The following is a 9,278-nucleotide window of genomic DNA, read 5'->3' on the forward strand; positions in this document are numbered from 1 at the left end:
TGCCACTTATGCATCTACCCTTTCTTTCCTTTCATTATCTTCCTCCCATTGGAGCACATTGATTTTATAACTCCTTCAGCTGTAACGAAAGAGCTACATTTGCTGTAATTAATTAACTACTGGGCCCTACTGGTAAATAATATGTTGATTTTAATAGTTTTCATGCTCTTACAATGGGCTTTGGCAAGCCAACTTTAAGGTTGTTCACAAATTTTACTATATAGTTTTAAATGTACTTTATTTAGCCAAATATAGCTGTAAAGCAGGATGTTAACAAAAGGCACCTCTATTGATAAATGCTCTGCGGAACAGCAACAGAAACCAAAACTAATGAAACCTACTGACAGTTTATGTTGTCTGCATAAATTGCGTTTAGTCCGTTACGTTTTACGGCGCCCCCTAAGGTCACAAAATTCGTCTGTCACGGATTCAGCGTAACAGCGAAACTAACTTAGCATTTTGTTTCTATGGCAACTGCTACGCTTTGGCAGGGAAAAGCCCACGGAAGTTCAGGTAAGTAGCTACCTAGCTAACCTACATCTCTCCAAATTCTAGCCTATACCTTAACCAGCTTTATGGTAGAGTTAGCTATCTGTCTTTCTTACTTAATTAAAACACATCACATTTACTAATGTTCATAAGTTGATTACTATTATCTTTACTATTTTGCGGTTTGATAGCTAAAAGCTAGCTACCATCCTTGAACCCAGTCGACACTAGAAGATACAGAGACTAATCTAATAATCGACAGTCAATTTCCCCTCAGGTTAACCGGTTACACAGTAAACATTGATAGTTTGTCTATCATTAGGTAGCTAGATCACCTGGCCGAAAATTCTGTTTTTAATCCGATGTGTTTCTTTCGTTGAAAATTTTGGATACTTAAATTACTACAAATAATGTCATTGAGTAGCTAGCTAGCAACCTATGCATAGCCACATATCCGCTTGTTAGCAAACTAACGTTCAGCGTGATTTGTATGTGTTACCTAGTTTGCTCCAAAACTATCTATATTATCTGAACATGCAGGTGATGTGGTGAGCCTGCTAGAGGGAACTACTGGAGGGAACGGCTAGATGAAAGTCAACTTTTGCACCTGCTTGAATTCAGAAATGAGAAATACAAATTTAGCCCTTTGCAGCCAGAAATATATTTTTATAAATGCACATGGGCTTGGGTAGTTTCACGCTTCTGTTTGATGTAGCCTATATATTGTAGTTGATGAAAAGGGACAAATGTATTTACATTAAGTAGAATTTGTTTTGCAACAGTAATGCCATTGACTTGCTTGCCGCTAGGTAACAAAAGAAGAATTTATCAACTACTACAATGGTGTTAGTGCATCCATCGACAGTAAAGCTATGGAAGTGTAGCTTCATGGAAGCTATGAGTCTTACTAAATGTTTAAACATTTTTAAGATATTGATTATTTAGAATTACTATTTAATATTTGTGAATCATGCAGATTATGATTTAAAGTTCTTACATTTTGCCTAACGTTAGCGTGATTTGTATGCGTTAGCTAGCTAGCATTAGCTAGTTCAACTTGCTCAGATGTGTGCTCATGTTATGTCAATTTCGATTTCAGATACTTGCTAAGTTATAATGGCAGGGACATCGCGGCATGACCGGGAGATGGCGATAAATGCCAAAAAGCAGTTGTCAGATTGTTCGGATCTGGTGGAGCGACTTCGGCTGCAGTGTTTGTCCCGAGGATCAGCTGGTATTAAAGGCCTAAGCAGGTAAATTATATTTTATACAGCATGCTGTTTGTTGTTTAGCATCCTATTATGTATCCCGTGTATAGGTAAGCGTGCATGTATCAACAGGAAATGGCAAGTGTGCCCCACATGTTGGAATTTGTATAATTACTTATTTAATGGATTTAATACCTATCTGGCTGTCATTTAAACCATAGATGCTTTTTGTTAGATCCTTTCGGATCATGGATGATGACAATAGCCGCACATTGTGCTTCAAAGAGTTTATGAAGGGTCTGAATGACTATGGTGTGCTTATGGAGAAAGAGGAGGCCTTGGCGCTTTTTCAGATTTTTGACAGGGATGGCAGTGGACAAATCGACTTCGATGAGTTTCTCATCACACTTAGGGTAACTATCCAAGTGGCAGGATCTAGGCTTTTGTCTGTTTGTTTTTTCCTGAGTGAAAGGGGTTTTATGCTTTTAATTACAGCCACCCATGTCAAATGCGAGGAAGGAGGTGATATTGCAGGCATTTAAAAAGCTTGATAAGACTGGTGACGGTGTTATCACCATTGAAGATCTGAGAGGAGTGTATAATGTCAAACATCACCCAAAATATCAGAATGGGGAATGGACTGAGGAGCAAATCTTTCGTAAATTCTTGGATAGCTTTGACTCTCCTGATGACAAGGATGGACAGGTATGGTGTTATTCCAAGAGGCCAGAGATTATCTGTTTACTGTATATCATAAATAGATTACTATTTCTTGTCAACACACTGATGAATTAATATGTTGACAAGAAATAGTAATCTATTTAACACTATGTTTCACATTTGATTAAGTATAGATGGAAATAGAAATTATCCCAATGCAACTTCAAGCTTTAGGTTTCTTTCGCTACTCTAATAACTATATAGAATATTAAGTAAAACTAATAATATACTGTGCACTTCAATAACGAGTACTGTTAATTACACCCTGTTTTATACATCAGGTCACACAACAAGAGTTTTTCAATTACTACGCCGGTGTGAGTGCCTCCATTGACACAGATGTCTACTTTATAGTAATGATGAAAAATGCCTGGAAACTTTAAGTAATATCTTCAAACATTCATTCTAGGGTAAAGAGCTAAGATGGAGCTACCTCATTCTCCTTAAAGCTACTTCATTCTTCAAGTGCTGCAAACGATTTTTTAACAAATCACCGGGATGACAAATTGCTAATGCACCTGCCCTGATTCTATCAAATCAGTTTCTCTTTAGAACAAAATGATCTCTAAATAATTATATGGTACACCATATAATGAATTACTTATTTAGCACTTAGTATTAAAAGCAGTTGTTATGTTAACACTCAGACACCAACACAAATGTACATATTTAGGGTGCTTTCTGCTCTGTGTTGTCCTGTTTGCATCAAGGAATTAAGTAAAAGTCCTGTTTTGAAGATTTGTGTTTGTGGCTTTAGATATCTTCAGAAATTTAGGATAATATAATGCCCTCACTTTAATATAGGGCCAAAAATAACCTATTCATAACAGTATATAAAGGAAATTGTTTGCTTGAATCAGGGCCCAGATCTTGGCGGGAAGTTATATGCAAATCTGAGGGATGCAATTAACATCTGGTTCTGTCATTGTAGTAGTGACAGCACTGAAATATTTTGTAACCCTGTGTAACTTGGGAAACTGCACAACTGTCCTTAATGGCTTTGGAACAACTATCCTATTTCTCTAAATAAACAATAGGCTAACAATACTTGGTAACTTCTTAACAGCACAGTATTTCTCACTAAAGGCAAGCAGAGGCTTTAATGATGTTAGTTTGCTCCAAAACTATCTATATTATCTGAAGATGCAGGTGATGTGGTGAGCCAGCTAGAGGGAACTACTGGAGGGAACGGCTAGATGAAAGTCATCCTTTGCACCTGCTTGAATTCAGAAATGAGAAATACAAATTTAGCCCTTTGCAGCCAGAAATATATATTTATGAATGCACATGGGCTTGGGTAGTTTCACCCCTTCTGTTTCATTCTTCTGTTTGATGTAGCCTATATATTGTAGTTGATGAAAAGGGACAAATGTATTTACATTAAGTAGAATTTGTTTTGCAACAGTAATGTCATCGACTTGCTTGCCTCTAGGTAACAAAAGAAGAATTTATCAACTACTACAGTGGTGTCAGTGCATCCATCGACAGTGATGTGTATTTTATTCTGATGATGAAGACGTCATGGAAGCTATGAGTCTTACTAAATGTTTAAACGTTTTTAAGATATTAATTATTTAGAATTACTATTTAATATTTGTGAATCATGCAGATTATGATTTAAAGTTCTTAAATTTTGTCCTACCTTCCTTACTCCTATGTTAAAAAAGATCTATTAGTGTTTTCATATAGGTAAGTGCTTGTTTGATATTAGCTTTATCAGAAAATCACCACAGACTATATTTTTGAGATGTTTCCCTATATTTAGAATAGAATGGAAAACACTGATTTGAAACACACTTACAGTGGAAGTCTAAATGAAGTTGTTGAATTCCGTCAGTCTTTTCAAATACTTGTATATGTAATAGAAATTCTAAACTATAATCATTGCACTGTAACAAAAAATGTCTTAGAATGAAAAGATGACACAATATCTTACCAAAGTTGTTCTGATGTTATTTCATCTGATTTCATCTTATTTTAACTATGAAACAGTGGAACAACAGAATACACAGCGATTCTGGTTATTAAATCTTTTCTTAGAGTTTTGTAGTATACATTAACAATCAGGCAGATTTTAAACGGTAGGCAGTAGACTAGCACTATTTTACACACACCTTTGAAGAAATCATGAAAATGTAATGAAATAATTAATGAAAGGGCTCTTTCCATAAATGAAATGGAAGTCTGTCGGCAAAGTATGTGTTAACTGACCATTAAGATAGAAATGCTGAAATGTTAATATTCAGAAATGTGTATATATATATATATATATATATATATATATATATATATATATATATATATATATATATATATATATATATATACATATATAATGTGTGTGTGTGTGTGTCCAGATGTTAATAAAAGCAGTCAGAAAAGTAATTTTTTTATTGTATGTTTTTTATTGTACAACATTTAAAAATATATATTATAAATGCTTTGTGGTAATACACCAATTTAATATATGAGAGATCACACTATGAGATTAATCTGATTAAATGTGATGCTTTTATAAGTGATGCATTTATTCCCATTGCACTTTAATGTCTGAAAATATAAAATGCCTTACAGAGTCGAATGTAAAACAAAGATTTAAGAAAACATACCTGAGACTTGTAAAAAAAAAAAAAAGGTATTAAGAGCTCTTTCCCAGGGCAACTATGTATGGATACATTCACTTCTATATAGGATACATACCATATACAAGTACAAATATGAGGAAATACTATATGCTGTTCATTATATTCATTGTGCCAGGAAGCCTTGTAATGTTGAGTAAATGCATCAAAGCTAGCAGCAATTATGGTATTACATCATGTCATCAGCAGTAATATCTTAAAAGGTGAGCTCCAGTAGCTGACTTGATAGATCAAGTAGAGCATGGTGCTAGTAACACCTAGATCCTGAGGGCAGTTCCCTAGGGAGGACATGTACTATCATACTGGTGAATATGTAAGTCGGATACGTGTGTCTGCTAAATTATGTAAACATAAGTGTACACAGAACCTCTCAGATGAGCAGCCCCACTCTTCTCTGCATATTTTGTGTTGGTGAAATTAATGCATTACAAACATGATAATTGCAATACTGGGTTAATTAATTAATAGTTACATTACAAAAAAAAATCACAGCCCCTTGGGAAATGCCTGTATTGTGTCAAGATGCATGGCTTATCCAAACACTCACACAACATTCAGTGAGAATATACATGATGTGTCAGGACATAGTTACATAGTTACTCATTATTGTTATTCTGTAATATCTTGATGTTTGTAGAAATGGTTGATTGTGTTGCACATGGCAAATTAAATTATACTGCTTTTGCAAATCCAAGCAGCAGAATAAAGAGATTTTTCAAGCCCAAGTTTTGTTTTGTTTTTTACATTCAAAGAATATTCTTAGCAGCAAGTGATACTGGATGTTTGACACCTCTTATACAGTTGCCTATGCACTGATATTATATTTCGCTTATTGTAGGATGTTGGTCAAACAAGAAATATGTGTTCCATTCCAAACAAAACACCTATAAATTTGTTGGCCTCTGGCCACTGATAGTCATCCACCACATTTGGCCATGTAAAACTTTGAGAATGAGAGCAGACCTCCAGATAAAGATTAAAATGAACAGTATGTTTTCCAACACTAGCCACACTGTGTCTTGTAGAGGCTGGACATGGTGACATAGGTCTCATCCTTATAATCTCTTTGGAGAGCAGCTAGACTCTGGCAGCCAACATGATTTTCTCCTTCATCACTAGACACTGACTGATCCAGCAACTTAATTTTCAGATGGGACATCTCCACCTCAAGCCTTTGATCATCTCCATCCTGTGTCTCACTCAATGATGCAGGCTGAGAAGATTTCAATCCCACAACTCCACTGGTGCAGCATCCTATGATGGCAGTGTGACTCTCGTTGAGCTCAGGAGTAAGGTGCATCTCTTCAGTATAATCCACATGGTTGATATTGACATCATTGAACATTTCTGGGCTAAAACTGACAGGTGGGTGCTGTAACAAAAGTTTTTGTATTTCTTTTTAAGTTGTTTTTTTAGTCTCTCCTTTCTGCATTTCCAGTTAGATTCAAATACTGTATATAGTTATTGTAGGTAAGCCCTAAAATGAATTACCTCCTTTAACCTGTGTATCTGGGCAAGAGTGGCCTTTGGGTGAGGGATGTTTGGAGAAATTAGAGCTTTTATTCTGGAGGCGATAACATGCATATTAGGTTGAACCAAGCTCTTTGTATTTTATGCTTTAAATTTCAGAGAAGAAATGAGACTTACTTACTCTTTGCATCGTAGGCCCACCAAGCCAATGACAACCAGCAGAATGACACTTGTGCAGAGAAGAGTGTAGAGAAGAGTGATAACAAGTGGAGCTTGGTCTTCTAAATGATAAAAAGTTGAATGTACAAAATGGTTGACTGTGATACTCTACACAAACTGATGTGAAAAAGACCTTCCACCTGTGTTCACAGTGAAACTTTTCTCTGGGCTCCAGTTAGTCCATCTGCCATTGAAATATTCGATGGGTTTGGCTCTCGCACATACATAGTATTCTTCATTGTCTCTCAGCAAGTGTCTGCTTATGGTCACTGGCTGGAACAATGTTTTAAACACCTGATAAAAAAGACATATGCAATTATGATACTGAAAAAATAACTTTTGTGGCATTATAAAGCTAATGTGGAGTAAAAAAAATATGACTACATTGTTGAAGGACTTCCCCCTGATTTGCACTTCAAAAGCAGGGTTGATGACATAGTCATGCTTGTATTTAATGTATATAATAGCCTCATCAAACTTGTATGTAGCATTCTGTATTTCAGGAGTTGGAATTTTTACTGCAAGGTAAAAATGACAAAAAGTTGTTGAGATAGAAGTGAAACATTGAAAATGCTGATTCAGTATTGGTAGTGTGATTTCAATTGTGGAGCTCTTCACCACATACCTATTCTCACCAAGTTGATATCTTGTACAAGTACTTCACCTTCTTTAAAGTGGGTCTTCAGTTTATAGGGTGTCAATATCCTCAGATTCTGAAAGTTAATGCTATCAGGGTCCAAGGTGCCATTAAAACAGGTGTTTGAGCTGAAGAAAAAAAAAAGTTGTCTCAAGTATGGCTTTTAACAACAGACTTAAAAAGTCGCTTAACTACCAGGAATGGTATACTACCAAAGTGATGCAAATTCAATGTCGTCAGTGTCTCCAGCAGCCGGGAAACAGGTTAGGTTATTCTGTCCGAAGGTCAGTGTGGATGAGCAGAAAATGGGATCATCTGTTTCAGAGAAATTTGTTAGGAGACCATGTGGACTAACACTCGTGTTCTTATAGAACCCTTTTGGTGGGGGGGGGGGGGGGGGGGGTCTCTCATACTAGGTAGTACTATTGTTTATGCTCTATTTTCAACATTATAAAGACTTTTTAGGAAGCCAATAAGAATAATGCAAAGAACAAAATATACTGTTTAATATCACTATGAAAATGCATAAAATATAAAGGGATTTATGAGTTGATTAGGAATGAGATGAGAAAGAACATTACATTAAAAATCATGTTATTTATAAATATCCATAACATGCCCTTTATTAGCTATAAAAATCTTCTCACACCTTTAAATTTGAAACATTTCAGTACAATAAGAAAGCAGATCTCTTACCATAATCACCACTTTCAGAATGCACAAGAAAGGGACATAGTACTGAGAATATCCAAAAAATATATGACATTTTTTTGGCACGTTAATTTATTACTGACCAAACATTGCACAGTGTACCAATACTTCATTACAGGCAGCAGTGAGAAAGTAAGTATTTACCGTTCAACTCGCTGTATTTATACCACAGTAAAGAGGAAGGAGGGGGAGTGGGGAAGAAGGCAAAGAGCTAGAGAGAGAAAATGTATTACATTTTCCTGGTGATGGGTTTATTAAAAAAAGATCTCCAATGTTTAAAAACACAGCAGTCAAAGCTTTTGATGTCTGTTGAGAGGATTCAGCAGTATGTTTGGAGAAACATAGACAAGTCATCCTGGTTTATCAGCATGAAAAGCAATGAAGAATAGATTTTTAAAATGATGTTTTAAGATTTGTTGACTCACAAAAAATACAAAACAATCCTTGACAGAAAGTATGAAAGACCATCTATATATTTGCAGTTTCATTTTGTTTCACTTTGCATTTGATATATGTCCACTTGATAGAGTACATTCTGAAAAATGTCCTAATTACCAGATAAAGAATGAAAAAATTTATACCACTGTGTTTTACAGTTCAAACCAACAACTAGCTACAATTCTACGACAGTATGTTTTTGATTTATGAAGTTCTGAGTTTCAATACATAAAGTGAAATAGAAAAAAATCTTAACACATACCTACAATCTTGAAAAACAAAAACAAGTGGTAACCTGCTCCAGCCCACTTCCTTTCACCTCTGGTAATTGGGGTTACATCAGAATGAGGCCAGCATGTTAGTTTCCATAGGTCCTACTGTGCACATATATATCAACTTTAAAGGAACTGATATAGTGAGAAGTGAGACAATCAAGTGAGACATTCATAGTTTATTCTGGTAGAGTAACTTTCAGGAAAGGTAATCTTTGAATAGCAGTGCTGGTTGCTTTCTTTAAACTGCATTATTATGCTATTCTCATTATACCAGTAAGAATAGGTGGCATCCCAATTTCCTAATGAAATTCAGTGAATAATGACATTTTAGGTCTGTTTATAAATGCTTGTATTAGGATTATAGATTGCACCTAAAATATACTCAACATTTATTTTAATTAAATTTAATTTAAAGTTATGAGGGCAGATCGAGACTTTGTTTCATCAATTATTTCAAGAAGAAGCTAAT

At 35.2% G+C, this 9,278-nt stretch overlaps 2 protein-coding genes across 6 annotated transcripts; one reads left to right on the plus strand and one right to left on the minus strand.

The window, feature by feature from the left end:
* The first annotated feature begins 392 nt into the window (after positions 1-392).
* On the plus strand, positions 393-4,713 carry capslb (calcyphosine-like b). 3 transcript variants are annotated; one of them, XM_081718586.1, is made up of 6 exons: positions 393-513; positions 1,589-1,742; positions 1,933-2,110; positions 2,193-2,402; positions 2,699-2,827; positions 3,850-4,709. In XM_081718586.1, the coding sequence occupies exons 2-5, from the start codon at positions 1,606-1,608 to the stop codon at positions 2,798-2,800; spliced, it is 627 nt and encodes a 208-aa protein (XP_081574712.1). In that variant the 5' UTR covers positions 393-513; positions 1,589-1,605; the 3' UTR covers positions 2,801-2,827; positions 3,850-4,709. The 3 variants fall into 3 exon arrangements, with proteins under 3 accessions (XP_081574712.1, XP_081574713.1, XP_081574714.1); XM_081718587.1 differs by lacking the exon at positions 2,699-2,827 and having other exon boundaries at positions 3,850-4,710; XM_081718588.1 differs by lacking the exon at positions 393-513 and having other exon boundaries at positions 1,608-1,742; positions 1,919-2,110; positions 3,850-4,713.
* Positions 4,714-4,911: 198 nt separating this feature from the next.
* Positions 4,912-8,480, minus strand: il7r (interleukin 7 receptor). Of its 3 annotated transcripts, XM_027003390.3 has the most exons (8): positions 8,082-8,445; positions 7,598-7,700; positions 7,374-7,513; positions 7,133-7,266; positions 6,889-7,042; positions 6,711-6,810; positions 6,551-6,623; positions 4,912-6,431 (listed from the first exon to the last, which is right to left on the minus strand). In XM_027003390.3, exons 1-8 carry the CDS (start codon positions 8,149-8,151, stop codon positions 6,063-6,065), a joined length of 1,143 nt encoding a protein of 380 aa, XP_026859191.2. In that variant the 5' UTR covers positions 8,152-8,445; the 3' UTR covers positions 4,912-6,062. The 3 variants fall into 3 exon arrangements, with proteins under 3 accessions (XP_026859191.2, XP_026859183.2, XP_026859174.2); XM_027003382.3 differs by having other exon boundaries at positions 6,711-6,807; positions 6,889-7,266; positions 8,082-8,480; XM_027003373.3 differs by having other exon boundaries at positions 6,889-7,266; positions 8,082-8,463.
* Between the last annotated feature and the right edge of the window lie 798 nt (positions 8,481-9,278).

Source organism: Electrophorus electricus, chromosome 8, assembly GCF_041902795.1.
Source record: "Electrophorus electricus isolate QZ-2024a chromosome 8, ASM4190279v1, whole genome shotgun sequence".
NCBI lineage: Eukaryota > Metazoa > Chordata > Actinopteri > Gymnotiformes > Gymnotidae > Electrophorus > Electrophorus electricus.